General features: G+C 40.4%; 1 protein-coding gene across 2 annotated transcripts in view; it reads left to right on the top strand.

Annotated features, from left to right (window-relative positions):
- p2rx1 (purinergic receptor P2X, ligand-gated ion channel, 1) overlaps window positions 1-20,128 on the top strand; it is a 32,774-nt gene that overhangs the window by 8,480 nt on the left and 4,166 nt on the right. For both annotated transcript variants that reach the window (XM_065250157.2, XM_065250156.2), the window contains exons 5-12: window positions 9,770-9,860; window positions 11,147-11,227; window positions 11,306-11,447; window positions 13,189-13,334; window positions 13,930-14,020; window positions 14,107-14,172; window positions 17,404-17,499; window positions 19,593-19,637. In XM_065250157.2, the coding sequence (XP_065106229.1) occupies window positions 9,770-9,860; window positions 11,147-11,227; window positions 11,306-11,447; window positions 13,189-13,334; window positions 13,930-14,020; window positions 14,107-14,172; window positions 17,404-17,499; window positions 19,593-19,637 (758 nt within the window). The remainder of the gene's footprint in view (window positions 1-9,769; window positions 9,861-11,146; window positions 11,228-11,305; window positions 11,448-13,188; window positions 13,335-13,929; window positions 14,021-14,106; window positions 14,173-17,403; window positions 17,500-19,592; window positions 19,638-20,128) is intronic.

A 20,128-nucleotide genomic window follows, 5' to 3' on the forward strand; every position in this document is an offset into this window, starting at 1 on the left:
ACTAACATTCATGACATGCTTTACTTTTATATTCTGATGCTTTCAACCTAATTTAAATCTTGTCCCATGTGTTGACTGAGATCTTTCATTCCCAGAAATCCACAAAGGTCTAGTTCAAATAAGGACTAACTCAACCGTAAGGGACGAACCTAACCTGTGCTGGGTTGTTTTAACCCTTTGTTGGGTGAACTACTGTATAAACATTTATATGAATTAATTTAACTCAAATTTTTTTAAATCTAAATAATCACTTCATAATAGAGACTCTACAAAATTTTAAATCTAGTACTACACTCTAAAAAATGCTGGGTTATTTTCAACCCAGCCATGAGTCAAAAAGGGACGAACACAACCAGTTGGGTTGCAATTTATTCTATACTGGGTTGTTTTAATCCAGTGGTGGCCGGTGACTTCTTTTTTCAAGGGCGCTCGATGCGAATTTTGTCACAACATGTATGTAGCCCGTCATGTGTGTGGTTCGTCATTTCAAAATATGTGTTCTGTGCGTCAATTTAACCTATGTGCATCACGTGTTTATGATAAAAGAGACGCTCACGTTTGCCAGATACTCACATAATCTCATGTGTAATCAGAGTTTACTGATAGGGGGCTCTATCTTACACCCTGCGCAATGCAGCGCAATGCGCGACGCAAGTGTCTTTCGCTAGTTTCCACCCTAATTTTCACGTTTAGCGCCGCGTTGTTTAAATAGCAAATGCATTTGCGCCCCCTTTTGCGCCCATGGGCGTTCTGGTCTGAAAACGAGGTGTGTTCAGGCGCATTGTTGGCGCGTTGCTATTTTGAGGCAACTAAAATAGACTACGCCATTGACCAACAAAAACCTGGTCTAAAGTCTAAAGTCAATGGCGCAATGTGTTTTATGTTATTTAAAGAGCGCATTAGTAAAATGCGCCTATACACGGGAGGACAACGCGGGTTTGCTTATCACAAGGTACATGAATGCGCAGCAGCACAAAAATGCTTTTAAGTATGAAAGATTAAAGGATTGAATGTAAAAGATTATTATTGAGTCACTTGGACATAAATGAGGACTAATTATGAGAAGGCACAAAGAGCTGCTTCACCTGCAGCCTGGTAAGTAAATAAATGCTTTGTTTTGAACAAATGCGTCTGTTTTTAAATGTTTTTTTTATGCTACCTCACGGATTTATTGTATATGATTACTCTGTACATGTGGATATGGTGAGATGAGAAACATTTTTAAGTAATGCTTAAAAAAACTCTTTGCTAAAAAAACGCTGTCCAACGTGCTGAAACGTGAGGAGAGCCGTTTGTAAATTCTTTATCTCCTGTTTGTTACAAATAAAGTATTTTTAGAGTACAAACCTTATCTTACATACTTGTAAATTATTTTTTGGTGATATTGGATAGCCATACATTTAAAGCAATTAAAAGCCTGCTTTTTTACTTCCATGACTAAAAGAAAACTGGTTTTAAAGGTTTTAATAAAAAAATAACAATTTCAATACAAGTGGAAAAACAACATAATTATTTAACATTAATCTTAAACTGGGGATCTTCTTTCTCCGCTTAGTTTTTCAGTTTACAAAGTCCGTCATCTAAATAGGGATTAGACATAGCGCCAGCGCAACTGGCTTTTAACTCTTTCACCGCCAGCGTTTTTAAAAAAAGTTGCCAGCCAGCGTCAGCGTTTTTCATGATTTTCACCAAAGTTTAATGCCTTCCAGAAAATGTTCTTCTTTAAATATATAAACATACAATATACCAAATGAAAGAACAGACCCTCTGCTTTCAAACAAAAAAAACCGTTTCATCCTACCTTTAGTGGTTCTTTTGCAATCAGCTTTTGAATATGGGTAGGTTTTTGCAAAAACACCATATTTTGAGCAAAAAGCAGAGATAATTCCATTTTTTATGACGGACTTTTCATAGAGATCCCATTCAGAGCGATCTTTAAAACAGACACGGACATGCAGCAGCTTGCCATAGGGCAATACTTCCGGTTTTAAAAAGTTGCGGAAGGGATAATAGCGGTATTGCGGAAAGACGGAAAATTTCGTCATTGGCGGGGAAGCGTTTTCTCTTAATTGACGAGATATCTCGTCAATGGCGGGGAAAGAGTTAAAGGGAATGAGAGCTGTGTGTTACGGTGAAAAAACACAGAGAGAGATCCCAGAGCAGATTAACAGAAGAGTTTATTTAAATGATAATAATAAGGGAAAAGTCAGAAGCACGTCTGGGCGCAATGGCCACTCCGAGGCAGACGGCAAAACAAGAATCCACACACTGGGCTTGAGAGGATGACCACACTCGTCCAGCCTGCTGCCACACTCAGGCGAACGGTGGGAGAGAGAGAGAGGAACACACACGACACAGTGAGAGATGTCCACAGTTCACTAGGGCACAGAGCCAGCTCAGGAGGCGAGCGAGATGATCCTGAGGCGGGCAGAGAGAGAGAGAGCGTTAGTGGTGCTGAAATCTGACCGGGCAGGCTGGACAGCTCCCGAAGCGAGGGACCGCCCAATGGGAGAGCGGCAGAGCCGCAGCGAGACTCCTCAGCACGCTGGAGAAAAGCAGTCTTAAATGGCAGCGAGGGAGAGCGGAGAACAGGAGATAAACTGGGCGAGAAGTGTCCAACACCTACGGGTAGCAGAGAGCACAGACTGACGGGGGAAAAATAAAACAGGCTAGAGAAACAGGCAAACTTGACAGGACAAGACTAGAATCCAGCAAAGCTAGAAACCGGCGAGCACATACAAAGACGGACTTGCAACGAACACTGAAACACACAGGGATTAAATGCAGAACCGAATGGCCATAAAATGAGCAGCAGGTGAGTGGCGCAGGTGAAACAAATAACACTGATTACACCCGTGACTGAGACGCGCACGTGTGAAGCAATAAACACAAACACCAACACTGAGAACCCAAAATAAAGCAGTGAATAAACCAAAGTCACAACAGGACCCCCCCCCACGACCGCCACCAGGCGGTCCAAGGGAGGGCTCACCTCGTCGCCGACGGAAGTCCACAATCAGGTCAGGGTCCAAGATGTCCCGGGCCGGTACCCAACACCTCTCCTCCGGACCATAACCCTCCCAATCCACTAGATACTGAAAACCCCTGCCCCGCCGACGTACATCTAAAAGGGTTTTAACGGTGAAAACTGGGGCACCATCCAAAAGCTGCGGGGCGGGAGGGGTGGGAGCAGAAGGGACAGGGTTAAGGGGAGAAAAAAACACAGGCTTCAGTTTAGACACATGAAAAACTGGGTGAACCCGACCGAGAGCATGGGGCAATCTGAGCTTAACCGTCACCGGGTTGATGACCTTATCAATACTGTATGGCCCAAGGAAGCGAGGTGCCAGTTTGCGAGATGGCCCTCGGAGAGACAGATCCTTGGAAGAAAGCCATACCTTCTGCCCACAGATAAAGCGGGGCGCGGGTCTACGATGACGGTCAGCCGCGGCTTTGGTCCGTCTGGAGGTCTCGAGTAAAGTATTTCTAGCCCTCCTCCAGGTGCGTCTGCAACGTTGAACGAAGGCTAGCGCAGACGGGACCGCCGCATCGGGTTCTTGAGCTGGGAAAAGAGGGGGCTGAAAACCCATGGAAGCCTCAAACGGGGACATTTTAAGGGATGAAACAGGAAGAGAGTTATGAGCATATTCTACACAGGGTAACTGTTGGCACCAGGAGCTCGGATATTGAGATGTCAGACAGCGGAGCGCACGACCAAGATCCTGGTTAGCCCGTTCGCATTGCCCGTTGGTCTGTGGGTGATAACCTGAAGACAAGCTGGCTGTGGAGCCGATCTGTCTACAGAACTCTTGCCAAAAACGGGAAATAAACTGAGGACCCCTATCAGAAACCACGTCAGAAGGCAGACCATGTAAGCGAAAGACGTGTTCTATCATAATCAGAGCCGTTTCCTTGGCAGAGGGGAGCTTGGGCAGAGGGACAAAATGCGCTGCTTTAGAGAAGCGATCAACAATGGTCAAAATTACAGTGTTACCTCTAGAACTAGGTAAATTGGTAACGAAATCAATGGCTATGTGGGACCAAGGACGGGAAGGGACAGATAAGGGCTTAAGCAGACCACTAGGGGCTTGATGAGAGGCCTTATTGCGGGCACAAACCTGACAGGCTAACACAAACTGTCTGACATCGGAGCCCATAGAGGGCCACCAGAATCGCTGATGGACGGCAGCCAGCGATCTCCGAACTCCAGGATGACAAACTAACTTGGACTCGTGACCCCACCGGATGACCTCGGAACGGAGCGATTCCGGAACCCAAAGTCGACCCGCTGGGCACCCCTCTGGCACTTCCTCCTCCCGTCCGGCCTCCCTCACTCGCTGTTCGATGCCCCAGCGCAGAGCCCCCACCACCCGCCCCTCCGGGAGGATGGTTTCGTCTCTGTCAGAACTGGAAACCTCGAACAACCGAGAGAGGGCATCGGGTTTAGTGTTTTTCGAACCAGGCCGGTACGAGAGGATGAAGTTAAATCTGTCAAAGAAGAGCGCCCAACGAGTCTGACGTGATGTTAACCTCCTGGCTGAACGGATATATTCTAAATTCTTGTGATCCGTCCAGACCAGGAAGGGTTCCGAGGTCCCCTCTAACCAGTGACGCCACTCACCCAAAGCCAATCTGACGGCCAGCAGTTCCCGGTTCCCTATGTCGTAGTTTCGCTCTGCTGGGTTAAGCCGGTGTGAGAAGAAAGCGCAAGGATGCACCTTGCCATCCTTAGACGATCGCTGAGACAGAACGGCACCAACCCCGACATCCGAAGCATCCACCTCAACAATGAATTGAGAGGTAGGATCTGGAATAGAAAGAACAGGAGCAGTGATAAACCAGAACCTTAACTTATCAAAGGCCTCCTGAGCCTCCTTTCCCCAGACAAACCTCTCCTTGGTGGAGGTGAGAGCCGTAAGGGGTTGAGCAATCTGACCAAAGTTTCTAATGAATCGCCGGTAAAAATTGGCGAACCCTAAGAAACGAAGTAAAGCCTTACGGGAGTCGGGGACTGGCCATTCGGCCACCGTTCTGACCTTGGCTGGATCGGGACGTATCTCACCCTCGGCAATCACGAAACCCAGAAACGAAACCGACCTCTTGTGAAACTCGCACTTCTCCGCCTTCACATATAACTTGTTCTCAAGTAACCGACGTAAGACTCGGCGGACATGCTGAGTGTGTTCCTGCATGGAGGGAGAAAAGATGAGAATATCATCTATGTACACAAAGACAAACTTGTCAATCATGTCTCTCAGCACATCATTAACCAAAGTCTGGAAGACAGAGGGAGCGTTACAAAGCCCGAAAGGGAGAACGCAGTACTCAAAGTGTCCAGTAGGGGTGTTAAAAGCTGTCTTCCACTCATCGCCCTCTCTTATGCGTAGTAAATGATAAGCATTGCGCAAATCCAACTTGGTGAAGAACCGTGCTCCCTGCAAAAGCTCAAAAGCAGAAGACATTAAAGGAAGGGGGTACCTATTCTTAACAGTAATGTCATTCAAACCCCTATAATCAATACAGGGGCGAAGGGAGCCGTCCTTCTTTTTAACAAAGAAAAACCCCGCCCCTGCGGGAGAGGTGGAGGGACGGATGATACCGGCACGAAGGCCATCATTAATATAACGGTCCATAGCCTCTCTCTCAGGACCAGATAAAGAATAAAGTCTACCTTTTGGCGGAGAAGTGCCTGGGAGGAGCTCGATAGAGCAATCGTACAGCCGGTGAGGAGGAAGGGAGGTGGCCCGGGCTTTACTGAACACCTGACCGATATCGGCATACTCCGCCGGGACTCCAGTTAAGTCAACCGCCGAAACCTGAGGAAGGGAAGAAACAGAACCCGAAGCAGCAGAACCAAGACAGGACACATGACAGGACTGAGACCAAGCTAAAATAACATCTTGTTGCCAATCAACATGGGGATTGTGCTGTGCCAACCATGCATGCCCTAAAATGATGGGAGATAGAGAGGCATGCAGGATGTACAACACAATCTCCTCACGATGATTGCCAGAAATAAAAAGACTTACAGGGGGCGTGCAATGAGTGATCTGTGCCATCTGCTGACCTCTGATGGACCATACATCCAGGGGAGCCTCGAGAGAAACAGCTGGGATGCCACAAGCCCGAGCCAGGTCTTCACTGATAAAATTGCCCTCGGCGCCCGAGTCGAGCAGGACCATGGTGGGATGATCGACACCAGAGAAGGACAAGGTGACCGGAAGTCGGGTGCAGGACGATGGGGAGGATTTCTGTGACGTGGTGCCCACCAGGACCCCCTGATTCACCGGTGGGCAACCCCTTTTACCGGGCAGAGCTTGGCAAAATGTCCAGGTTTGCCACAATAGAGGCATAGAGAATTCTGAAGGCGACGCGCTCTCTCTCTCTGCGATAAACGCATCCTGCCCAGCTGCATGGGCTCACTCTCCACTGGCGGCGAGCTACCGGGCTGGTTGGACTGGGAAGGCTCGTTTAAAAAGACCCGGTGACGGAGGGTACGGCGCTGGTCGCGGAATAACATCCGGGCTTCAACCCTAAGCGCAAGCTCGATGATGCCGTCAAGAGAGTGCGGGAGGTCGTGGGTCGCTATCTCATCTTGGATGTTGTCATTCAGACCCTCAAGGAACTGCGCCCGGAGGGCTGCCTCGTTCCAGCTGCATGCCGCTGCCAACGTCTTGAACAGTATGGAGTAATCCGTCACCGAGCCCGATCCCTGGGCAAGGCGAGCCAGCCGAGCCGCGGCGGCATCACCACGAACAGAGCGATCAAAGAGCTTTATCATCTCTTCCCGAAACTCCTCAAATGACCGGCAGCATGGATCCTGGGCGTCCCACACGGCGGTGCCCCACTGGCGCGCTCTCCCTACCAGCAGAGTGATGACATAGGCGACTCGGGTGCGTTCAGTCGCGTAGCGGCGAGGCTGGAGAGCGAACACCAGCGAGCACTGGGATAGAAACGCCCGACAGGAGGAAGGATCGCCGTCGTAAGGCGGGGGGTTGGCAGCATGGGGCTCTGACTCGAGGGAATGCCGAGTCCGGTCGAGGCGTGTGGTGAGCTCGTCAATGCGAGTGGTCAAATCCTCCACCTCCTGAGCTGTAGTGGAAAGCTGGGCAGAGTGTTGGCCCAGCCAAGCTCCCTGCTGCGCGAGCGCAGATCGGACAGAATCTGCATCTGCGGGATCCATGTTGGCAAGTCCGTTCTGTTACGGTGAAAAAACACAGAGAGAGATCCCAGAGCAGATTAACAGAAGAGTTTATTTAAATGATAATAATAAGGGAAAAGTCAGAAGCACGTCTGGGCGCAATGGCCACTCCGAGGCAGACGGCAAAACAGAATCCACACACTGGGCTTGAGAGGATGAACACACTCGTCCGGCCTGCTGCCACACTCTGGCGAACGGTGGGAGAGAGAGAGGAACACACACGACACAGTGAGAGATGTCCACAGTTCACTAGGGCACAGAGCCAGCTCAGGAGGCGAGCGAGATGATCCTGAGGCGGGCAGAGAGAGAGAGAGCGTTAGTGGTGCTGAAATCTGACCGGGCAGGCTGGACAGCTCCCGAAGCGAGGGACCGCCCAATGGGAGAGCGGCAGAGCCGCAGCGAGACTCCTCAGCACGCTGGAGAAAAGCAGTCTTAAATGGCAGCGAGGGAGAGCGGAGAACAGGAGATAAACTGGGCGAGAAGTGTCCAACACCTACGGGTAGCAGAGAGCACAGACTGACGGGGGAAAAATAAAACAGGCTAGAGAAACAGGCAAACTTGACAGGACAAGACTAGAATCCAGCAAAGCTAGAAACCGGCGAGCACATACAAAGACGGACTTGCAACGAACACTGAAACACACAGGGATTAAATGCAGAACCGAATGGCCATAAAATGAGCAGCAGGTGAGTGGCGCAGGTGAAACAAATAACACTGATTACACCCGTGACTGAGACGCGCACGTGTGAAGCAATAAACACAAACACCAACACTGAGAACCCAAAATAAAGCAGTGAATAAACCAAAGTCACAACACTGTGACTCTCATTGGTTTACTGCATGTTACGCCCAAAATACTCCCATTACAATAGGACCTACCCTTTTCGACCATGCGCTCGGCGCAAAAACCATTTTTACCGTCGTTAAATTAACAAAAGTGGATTCGGACACGCCCATTTAGACGTTGCGCTGTGCGCTTTAGACAATGCGCTTAGATCGTTAAAATAGGGCCCAGGGAGTGTCTTGCGTGTATTTCGTGAACGTGCGCGTCTCTTTTATCATAAGCGGTTTTGACGCGTGTGCAGCAGGCACTTATTTTGACAAAATACGTGATGCACCTTGTTCACATGATGCAACAAACACATATTTTGAAAACACGAGCAAAACACGACACACTTATTTTGAATTTGCGCCCCTCAGAAGAGAAGTCACGAGCCACCATTTCAACCCAAAATGCTAAGTTGTTTTAACCAATTGTTTCGTCAAATCTAAACATTTTCTAGTTTAATTTAACACAACGGTTGGGTTTGTCCCTTTTTGACCCAACGCTGGGTTAAAAAATAACCCAGTATTTTTATGTGTATTTAATGGTAAATAATAGTGAATAGTCCATGGTAGCCCCAAACATAAACTTGTTAAATTCACTTCAAATATATACTTTTTTGCTTGTCAGAGTTATAGTTAGCCTAGATCTATCTAAAACATCCAAAAAACTGATAAAAAATGAAAAACAATTCATACTGTGAAGGAAATTATTGCTGACCGTCTGAGATCTTCATGGGTCACATCTACTTAGATATTACCTCAGTTTCGCGTGCAGAGTGGCAGAACTATTTACATGGTTTCTTCAGCAAGGCAAACTTAAGCAAACATGTTTCATCTCACTTTACAGTAATTCAAAGTGTACTGACTTGCATACAACAAACTACAAGACGAATTTTCCTTTATCACATGATCTTAAAAACACATGACCTTACGCCATGGACTACATTGCATTATATTTCTGATGTGTACTCAATGTAATCTTTGTGTACACTGTGTGTATTTTAATAGTTGTTCACTCATTTGATGTTCACGCCCGCTGTTAGACTCTGGGAATAGAAGATACCTGCACCAACAGACGTAACCTGTTTTCATATCAGCTTATGCTTTCCACAAAGTCTTTCATTTTTCAGTGTGTGATATTAATGATTGTACCTATTGCATGGCAGTGTGCTGTAACTAGGCTCTTTCTTTGAAATGTGTACTAAATACAAGCTCTTTAAAACTAATTTCTCTTACTTAGCCTACCGCCTTAAAGGGACACTTCACCCATTTGCATTAAGCTTTGTATAGTTAGAACCCAGGTCATGTTTTTGAATGGTCGTGCATCATTTCCTTAGTTGCCGCTGAGACAGGAGAAATACAGATTTCAGTGTTGCACTTCCTTATTTCAATGATGTATAAATCATCATTTTGCATCATTGAAAGCAGAAAGTCGAATATCTTTGTTGAGGGGGTGAGACTACAAACACCCCTTTTCTCAGTCAAATAGGCACCAAATTCTAAATGTATGTTACATTTCGACTTCAAATATGACACACTTTCAGTAAAGATTAATGTTTCTACGGGTGAAATGCTCCTTTAAATGTGCATTCACGAGAGTGATATACATGCTTGTGTTTGGTCTGTATACCCCACCTAAGGAATGTGACAAAGTGTGTTTACAGTATGTTGTTTTAAAATCCTCCTTTCAGTCCCTAATACACTCTCCTCTTTTACCTCCCCTTATGCTTTCCTTTTTCTTAGGGTTCATGACGGGCAAGTGTATGAATAAAACAACCAGTACTTGTGAGGTCTACTCTTGGTGTCCTGTTGAAGATGATCGTATAATACCCGAGTAAGTATGCTTCTTTTATTATTGTTATTGTCTAATATATTCAATTTTAATCAAAGTGGCACATAGGCCTGAAGTGCCAATTATGACATTTTGGTAACAACATATGGTTGGTTTCTTGGGTTTTGTTGCTAAAGCACTACAAATAATTGTAAAATACAGTTTGACTTAAATGGAATTAGATTTTATCGCCATTTTTGCAACAAGATAACAAAAATTAACCCCCGGTTTCACAGACTAGGCTTAAGGCTAGACCTAGATTAAAACAAATGTTTGAGCTGTCTCAACTGAAAATAACTTGCACTTGTTAAAATATGCCAGTGCCATTGATTTCTCAAGATAACATCTTTTTCTAAGGCATGTTTATAAAAGAAGCTAAAACATCTTAATTTAACTAAGCCTTGTCTGTGAAACCGGCCTAAAACTCAAGATTCTGGGTAACTTAAAATGTATGTATTCATAGAAATGTATATTTGGAATGAAAATGAAAAGCTGAGATGCAAAAGCCACTAAAAGCCACCTTGATATGGAACGAATTGTTCACATCCGCTTCAAGGCTATTCAGAAATACCAGTTTGTTTGCAGAATCCGTTCCAGCAAAGTCCTCTTAAGTGCATGGAAGACGAATTGGATGAATGATGGCACAGTTTTTTTATGCGGTTTACCCAATTTATTACGATATTCAACGTGTAAGATTTAAAAACCCAGTCACCAGGGGTGTCCCCCAAGGCTCCGTCCTTGGCCCCCACTTTTTTTCTATTTATATTATTAACAATCCCCCAGCAGTTGGTAATTCACTCATTCACTTATATCCTGCAAGATAGCTTTATAAACTACAGCTGTCTTTTACACAACTCAATCTTAATACCTTAAAAAATCATGTGGTTTTAGCGTATGTTTCACCCAGTCCTCACTTAATTTTCAATTAAGCATTCAAACAAGCACTGTATTTATTTTAACCCTACTTCCCTTTCCCTAAGTGGTTATTCCACTTGTCAGGCAGCCATTGTAAATAAGAAACCTGTTCTTAATGACTTGCCTTTAAAAATAAAGGTTAATAATAATAAATATTAACCGATTTTTGAGACTTTCACCTTTATTTAGAAAGGACAGTGGAGAGTCACTGGAGACTTTTTTTTAGAAGTGGCGACTTTTGCAGTGACAGACAGTGTGTGTTTTATAGCTGGAGCATGTGACAATATCTATTAGATAATGTTTTGAATCATCCCACAGCTTTGGTTGAAGTCATTTAACTGTGACATGACATTTCTCTCTGCTTTTCTCTGTAGTCCTCCAATATTGAAAGTAGCAGAAAATTTCACTCTGTTCATCAAAAACTCAATCTCTTTCCGCTATTTTAATGTTGTCAGGTAAGAGGTTTTCTATTCTAACTCTGTAACTAAATCTGTATCTGGCAAGGCATTACTAACTTAATTTCCTCTGTGTAGGAGTAACCTGGTAGAAGGTGTGGATCAAGCGTACCTAAGTAGCTGTCAGTATGACCCAATAGATAATCCACTGTGTCCTATCTTCAGACTGGGAGACATTGTGGAGCGTTCTGGGTTGAATTTCTCGGAAATCGCACGTGTGGTATCTTTTTGTCATAGTCAAATATGCGCCCACTGATACTTACAATTGTGGTAACACTTTTGCTTTACATACTCATCCAAATATACACGCACGCATGCACACACACATGCAGACACACATACAGTCGATCCTGCTTTTACATGCACAAGCAGCTCTCTCTTATTTAAATTCTCACACATGCACACAAATATCAAGATGTGTTCAATAATACAATTATTATTAAGTAGTACATTTAATTCTCAGTCTTTAGAATTTTCTCTACAAGGCTATAAGAATACAATACACACCACAGGTTAAAAGTTTGGGGTCGCATACTCATCCTTTGGTAATATTTTTTTCATATTTTAGATTAATAGTAAAATAATCAGAGCTATGAAATAACGCAAACTTTGGGATTGATGCTGTCACTAAATCAAATTCAAAATGAATCACCTATGTTGTATTTTAACATCTTTAAAGTAGCCTAAAGTTTGTAAAAATGTACTCCTGTATAGTTTTTATCTATTCTGGGTTCTCATTGGCTGCACAATCCAAGTGATGCATTAAAAAAATGTAGTTTTTTAATTAGGGATGCATAACGATTAATCGCAGTTAGTCTATAACAGAATAAAAGTTTTTGTTAACATCATATATATATATATATATATGTGTGTGTGTGTGTGTGTGTGTGTGTGTGTGTGTGTGTGTGTGTGTGTGTGTGTGTGTGTGTGTGTGTGTGTGTGTGTGTGTGTGTGTGTGTGTGTGTGTACCTGGTAATTATCACGTTGTGGGGACCAATTGTCCCCACAAAGATAGGAATACCAGTGTTTTTGTGACCTTGTGGGAACATTTTGATGTCCCCATGAGGAAACAAGCTTATAAATCAAACAAGATGATGTTTCTTGAAAATCTAAGGTACAAGAAAGGTTTGTGTGATGGTTGGGGTTAGGGAATGGGGCAGGTAAGGGGAATAGAATATACAGTTTGTATGGTATAAAATGCATTACGTCTATGGAATGTCCCCACAAAACATGGAAACCAGAATGTGTGTGTGTGTGTGTGTGTGTGTGTATAATAACTTTGTATAGATAAATGCACACACATGCATATATATATTTAGGAAATGTTTACATGTGTATATAAATTTTTATATTTTTGTATAATTTGTATTATATATATAAATATTTTTCTTAAAATTATACATGCATGTGTGCATATTTATACTGTATATACATAATTATTATACACAGTTCAGAGTTCACACACATATATGATGTAAACAAAAACTTTTATTCTGCTATAGATTAAATGCGATTAATCGTTATGCATCCCTATTTCTAATGAATGCTAATTAATATGTTGGCTTGATTATATTTTGTTTAATTATTTCAAACAATTTCAAACATTAAAACATACCCTTTCAGATTAAAATAAATTTGAAGATCACGAGAAACATTTCAGTCAAGTGACCCTAAACTTTTAAACAATTAATGTGTGTTTAAACCCAGTGTATTACAGTATGTTGTTACAAACTAAATTTAAACAACCCTATTATTTTTCTTTACAAACTTAATAAAGATTTCCAAGTACATTATTATTCAAGTGACGATTCAAATGTACTTCTCAAGTGTAACAGGGTTAGCTCAGAGCTTATGTTTAAGCCTCTGCTTTAAGGACAGGATGCCAAGCATGCTTATGATGATTTCTGTTAAGACCAGACAGGCAAATGAATTATAATCATATTTCTCTGGTAATCTGGTAGGGTGGGGCTATAGGAATTCTCATTGAATGGAATTGCAATCTGGACTTCAAAATCAAATACTGCAAACCACAATATGAATTTTATGGCCTTTATGGAACTGGGAGAAATGATAAAGAGGAGAAACCATCACTGGGATACAATTTCAGGTGGGTGAGACTTTCCCAAAAATTATCAGAACGTCCAAGCCCAATTCTATAAGGAACTTTCACTTACATGCAGATCACACTTCATTGTACGGCAACAAATAAAAAGTACAGTTTGATGAGAACATAGGGGAGAGTGGGGAAAATGAAAGTAAAAATTTTCAGAAAAGCTTAATTTTAAAAGATAATGTTTTAGACATATATATTTTAAGCTTAATTTTTTTTACAGATGTAGAACGACGTCCAGTATAATTTCACTTTGACCATAAGTTGCACATAAGTCAGCAGGGACGAAAGTAACACTATACAGTACAAGAACTCCAAGAACAGGAACTCTTGACATTTAAACCCAATTAACTTTTTTTGCTTACGGAAAAACTCTGAGAAGGCAAACTTGAGCAATAAACAACCTGTAGATTGAACAGTACTACACCACATGAAACAAGAAACACAACTTGTAATAAGAAAAAATAACCACTTTAATCCTTTACTTTTTATGCTTCTTAAAAGAACAGTACAGAAGGAACTAAAGAATGTTTAAAAATATATATTCTTTTTGTCTAAACTCACTATTGTTACATGATATAAATTGTTTCAGATATGCTAAACATTATTTGGAAAACGGCAAGGAGAAGAGAACATTAATGAAGGTGTTTGGTTTAAAGATAGACATCGTTGTTTATGGACTGGTAAATGTATTTTCCTATCAACCATTTACTTCTTAAGAACATTTACGATTGTACTTGTTTACAAATAATCTCAATTTACCTTGCAGGCGGGAAAATTTGATATCATCCCAACGTTGACAGCTATAGGCTCAGGAGTAGGAATTTTTGGAGTGGTGAGTCTGAACAAAAACACACTTTTGTGTGATTGACTGTCAGAAATAAAGGTACAAACTGTACCTTTTCTGTCGCTGGGGTGGAACCCTCTAAGGTTCATTTTTACAACATGATGAAATGTTATACCCTTTCGATACAATATTGTACCTTAAGGACATATTGTGTGCATTAAAGGGCCATTTTATCGATAGAAACATTAATCTTTATTGAAAGTGAGTCATATTTGTAGTCAAAATGTAACATAAATTTAGAATTTTGTGCCTATTTGACCAAGAAAAGACAGAATGTGACTTTAGAGCACATTTGTATGAAAAACTACAACTCCCACTATGCACCACAATGCAGGGACCGGATTCACGAAAACATTCTTAAGACAAAAAATAAGAAAGTTCTTAAGATAAATTATAAGAAGTGCGTAAGAATGTTCCTAAGTGCAATTCTCAAACATTTCTTAAGAAGTTCTCAATTTTTTCTTAACAATATCTTAAATTTGTGTCTTAAGAATAAAATGACAAGCTTTTATATGAATTAAGATATTCTGCTAATGAGGTAACAATACACTTATGCATTACTACCTTGCGATCATTAACGCGATACAAACGAGTGATGCATTAAGACTACTACAGGATGTTATTCGCTGTTGTAACAGAGGCAGCTACTATTAAGGCGGTGCGATGCGTAAATATAATTCCGTAATGTCCCAATCGGTCCGTCATGCGTGTCGAGCACTCTGGGTGTGCATGCTTCACTCTCCGTGCCCACGGCTTCGTCTCCCGCGACACGCGCTCAACCGTCAAAAGAAGGACGCGGAGGGTGAAGCGTGTCCGCGGTTTCGGAGCCCTCGACTCACATGACGGAGCGATTACCGGTTCGCCTCCCGCTTAGAGCGACTTTTAGCTGTTAAGTAATTTCACAATGAATGTAGGCTATTACGGAGGAAGTTAAATGTTTGCTAATATCACTAATACTTATTTGTGTTTCATGACATATTACTGAGTAAGCCATTAAACTTCATTATGTGAGTGTGGAATTCCTCTTTAAACTATGTGAAGTAAACTGATTCAATTGCCATTTCAGACTACAAAATACAACATGTCACATTTAAAACAATCACATTAACTTATGAAACATCTTACATTTTGAGATTTAAGACTACTGTAAGGTTATCCTAACTTTAAGATGTTATTTAAGACAGTTTATTTTTCGAGAATTGGAATTCTTCTTAAGTTTTTTCTTAAGAACATAATAAGAACTTTTTAAGAAGCTTTTTTGATAATACAAAATATTCTTAACTTTTTTCTTAAGCTTGAATTTAAGATAAAAATGGCAGTTAAGAAGATTTTTCTTCCTAAGAATGTTTTGTGAATCCGGCCCCTGAGCTCTGCAAGCCACTCCCATTCATCGGAACACCGCTCAGATAAGCTTTTGTGTACATAAATGCCACGTTAGTAAAACAAAGAAAATAGCCGCCACTGTGTCTGACAGACACCAATCATGACTTACTTCATGCAAATCGGTGAAGTGTCCATTTAATGAAGAATTTCGTACCAGTTACATTTTAGGGGTACAAAACAGTTTACTGTACCTTTAAAGCTACACAATAGATCCTTAAGGTACAGTAATGTACCCAAAAAGGTATAACATTGTATCATGTTTAGTATACATGCAAATGTACAAAACAGAACCTTGAGGTACCACCCCAGCAACAGAAAAGCTAAAGTTTTAAACCCATTCTCTAACAGTGTAGGATTGCTACATCTCATTTTTATTTATGAACCTATTAAAACAGAATGCTAGAATCCATGAGCCTGGAACATTTGTATGTCATCCTGTATTTAACTACTTGTACAGAAGTTAGTTCCACTTTAATGTGACTGGACAATTATCAGTCGGTGCAACACATACAGTACAGTTACAGTTTAATTGTCACTTGGAAAAAGAAATGAAATTATTTTTGGGATGATGCTGCCAAGCTGTGTTCGTGTAATTACACAAGATTCAATACTGTATGCAAAATGTGCAATAATTAAAAAAATTGGTAACACTTTACTTACATAAGTTTCATAAGACTGACATGACATCTTTATAATCATTACATGACACGTGTCATGAACATTAAGAAGATTTTATGCATGTATATGACAACTGTCATTAAAACTTGAAATTACAAAGACAACATAACTTGTCATAAATCTGTCATAAACATGACATAGATAAATTATCCAAATTAAGAAACTACCTACCAAATTGAACTTGTCATTAAAATATAATATAATACTCTGTCAAGTAGTATTTTAACAGTGTCATGAATATTTTTCTTGACCTCAACTACAGCGGTACAAATTAAATTTGTTATTAAAATGTCATTAAGTGTTAATACTCTCAAATAACAGCGTCATGAAAATTCTTCAGTTCATAATTTTTTTCAGTTTCCTCCAGGTGTTAGAGAAATAAAATCAGTCATCCAATAATAATAATAATTAAAAATTGATCAAATTATATTTTATTGCATTTGCAGACAGATTCACCTAAAAATAAATCAAAACAGTACAATAGGGCTAAGCCATGCAATGTTTGGTTGATATCTTTCAAAAACATTAATTTAACATTAATTAAAATAAATTATAAATTATATTATACATTTTTGTTATTTTTCCTTCTATGTCAGAAAATTTCAGCACCCTCTTTGTGAGGAAGACCAAGTTCTGTTAGTTGTCAGTTTTTTATGTATTGTGCACATACATAAAGTTAAATATAATCTTTTGACCTGTCTGTTCATTAAAAATTTATATTAACCCTTAATGATTACATGCTACATGTCCATAATCAGGCTAGGTCATCCAATTGGATGCTTCTCGATATGGTCTAGGCGTAAGAACAGAGGAGACCTAGCGTTTTCAGTAGTGGCGCCTAAATTATGATGCCTTAAAGATTATGGTGTCTTGGTAATGTCAACTTGTCATGACAAGTTATGATGTTTTGGTTTATGTCAAGTTGTCATAAGTTGACACAAGTTGACACTTAATGATAGTTGTCATAAATGTGCATAAAATCTCCTTCATGTTAATGACACGTGTCATATCATGATTATTAAGATGTCATGTCAGTCTTACCAAAGTGTTACCAAAAAAGCTTGTTAAATAATGCAATAAATGTGCTTAGATATAAATTTTAGTGTTGTCAATCTTTTAAAGGATTTTTTAAATTATATTTATGATTTCTTTTTAAAGGCAACCGTTGTGTGTGATTTGCTCCTCCTACATTTACTTCCAAAAAGAGATTTCTACAAAAACATGAAATACAAGAATACAAAAATCCAAGAAGAGGTATGTTTTGGCCTCCCATGAAATATATTCACGTATTTTAACAACTTGAGCACATTGATGTCATCTTATTGATTATTGCTCTCTTAATGATTACAGTAATGCTCTGAGTGATCAGGCAAAATTCGGAAGAACAGTTGTCGAAGTCATACTGTGCTTTGCTTCCTTAACACTAGATGGCAGCAGAGACACATTATTAGACACAAGAAACTGTTTAATGAGCAGCTGCAGATGTCATTTCCAAACATTTACATCAAGCTGCCTTCCTTAAGTGTCAGCACAGAAACTTCTTTACTTCAGCACTAATAGGGAGGTTTATACAATTCGAATCGCGCTATACTTGAAGTGTGTGTGAGTCTGATAGGAAAAACATGCTTTAGTATTTGTTGCAAGTATCTTACTTTTGGGCTGCATGAATGTGGGAAGTATGCAATTCATTAGATATCTACATTTATGCCCAGGAAACAACATAGCTTCCTATAGATATCTCTGCAGTGATAGTTACCATAGCAATGCACATCGACCAAACTCATTGTTTTATAGGGAGCGAAAAGTGAGGGCACATGTTAACCTGCAAGAGTCCCAGCTGAGTAGCTGTCTAAGAAAGAAAAATATTGATTACTTATTATTATTATTTGTTTGTCTTATGTTTTTTTTTTCTCTCTGTTTTCCGTTTTGTTCTATTCATTGTTATTTACCACATGTAAATAGAGTCACTTTCTGTGTTTGCATTATATACATAATAATAAAAAAAAAAAAAAAAAAAAAAAATATTGATTACTTTAAAAAAGTGAGAGAGAGAGAGAGAGAGAGAAAAACTTGTGAGTATTCAGGATTTGCAGGGATAATTTACTCACACCCATGTCATCCAAAATCTTGATGTCTTTCTTTGTTCAGTTGAGAAGAAATTATGTTTTTTTTTAGTAAATCATTCCAGGGTTTTTATAATTTTAATGGACCCCAATACTTAACAGTTTTAATGCAGTTTAAAATTGCAGTTTTAACAGAGTTTCAAAGGACTCTAAACGATCCCAAATGAGGCATAAGGGTCTTATCTAGCGAAACGATTGTCATTTTTGACAAGAAAAATAAAAAATATGCACTTTTAAACCACAACTTCTCGTCTTCTTCCGGTCCTGTGACGCGCCAGTGCAAACTCACGTAATACGTCATCAAGTCAAGAGGTCACGTGTAACACATATGAAACGCACATTTGCGGACCATTTTAAACAATAAACTGACACAAAGACATTAATTAGTATCATTCGACATACAACAATGTCGGAACGGTCCTCTTTCTCCACACTTGTAAACACTGGGGCATAGTTTTGCATACTTCATCCGTGACTCTTGATGTGATAATGTATTACCTGAGGTCGCGCTGGCGCATCACAGGACCGGAGGAAGACGAGAAGTTGTGGTTAAAAAGTGCCCTTTTTTTATTTTTCTTGTCAAAAATGACAATCATTTCGCTAGATAAGACCCTTATGCCTCATTTGGGATCGTTTAGAGTCCTTTGAAGCTGCAATTTTAAACTGTTACGTGTTGGGGTCCATTAAAGTCCATTAAAATGAAAAAAATCCTGAAATGTTTTCCTCAAAAAACATAATTTGTTCTCGACTGAACTAAGAAAGACATCAACATTTTGGATGACATGGTGGTGAGTAAATTATCTGGATTTTTTTTTTAGAAAATTGACTAATCCTTTAACATTTACACTATGCAATCTCAGAAGAAAAGGTATAAAAGTTGTCACTGGGACAGTATCTTTTAATTAAAATGGTCCAACTATGGACCATTTTGGTACAGATATGTACATTTGATTTGAAGAACCAATATGCACCTTTTAGGTACAAAATCTTGTACCTTGTGTTATGAGAATGTGGTAAGGTTTAAGACACTCCCGTACAGTATATATCTAGGAATTTTCTATAGTAAATACTACAGTATTTGTTCATGTGAGTTGATTCTGATTGGCCAATCACAGCATAGCATATCTGAGACATAGGTATACACTATTCTCTCTCATATTACTTGGTGGCTTTACATTTACATACTGTACAGTATATAAATGCAGTCTGTTTGTCCATCCACAGAAGCCCACATTATCACCGCCGGTGATAGAAAAAGAGAAACCAAGGGTAACACAATTTTAAATAATCTAAACCGCAGATCCTTTTTGAATTAAAGCATAAACAACTACAACCCCAAAACAGAAAAAGTTGGGACACAGTAGAAATTGTGCGTAAAAAAGGAATGGAATAATTTACAAATCTCATAAACTTATATTTTATTCACAGTAGAATATAGATAACAAATCAAATGTTGAAAGTGATACATTTTGAAATGTCATGCCAAATATTGGCTCATTTTGGATTTCATGAGAGCTACACATTCCAAAAAAAGTTGGGACAGGTAGCAATAAGAGGCCAGAAAAGTTAAATGTACATATAAGGAACAGCTGGAGGAGGACCAATGTTTAGGAATAGGAATGTTGTCCCATTCTTGTCTAAAACAGGCTTCTAGTTGCTCAACTGTCTTAGGTCTTCTTTGTCACATCTTCCTCTTTATGATCCGCCGAATGTTTTCTGTGGGTGACAGATCTGGACTGCTGGCTGGCCATTTCAGTACT

The sequence above is a fragment of the Paramisgurnus dabryanus genome, chromosome 5 (assembly GCF_030506205.2).
Source record: "Paramisgurnus dabryanus chromosome 5, PD_genome_1.1, whole genome shotgun sequence".
Classification (NCBI taxonomy): Eukaryota; Metazoa; Chordata; class Actinopteri; order Cypriniformes; family Cobitidae; genus Paramisgurnus; species Paramisgurnus dabryanus.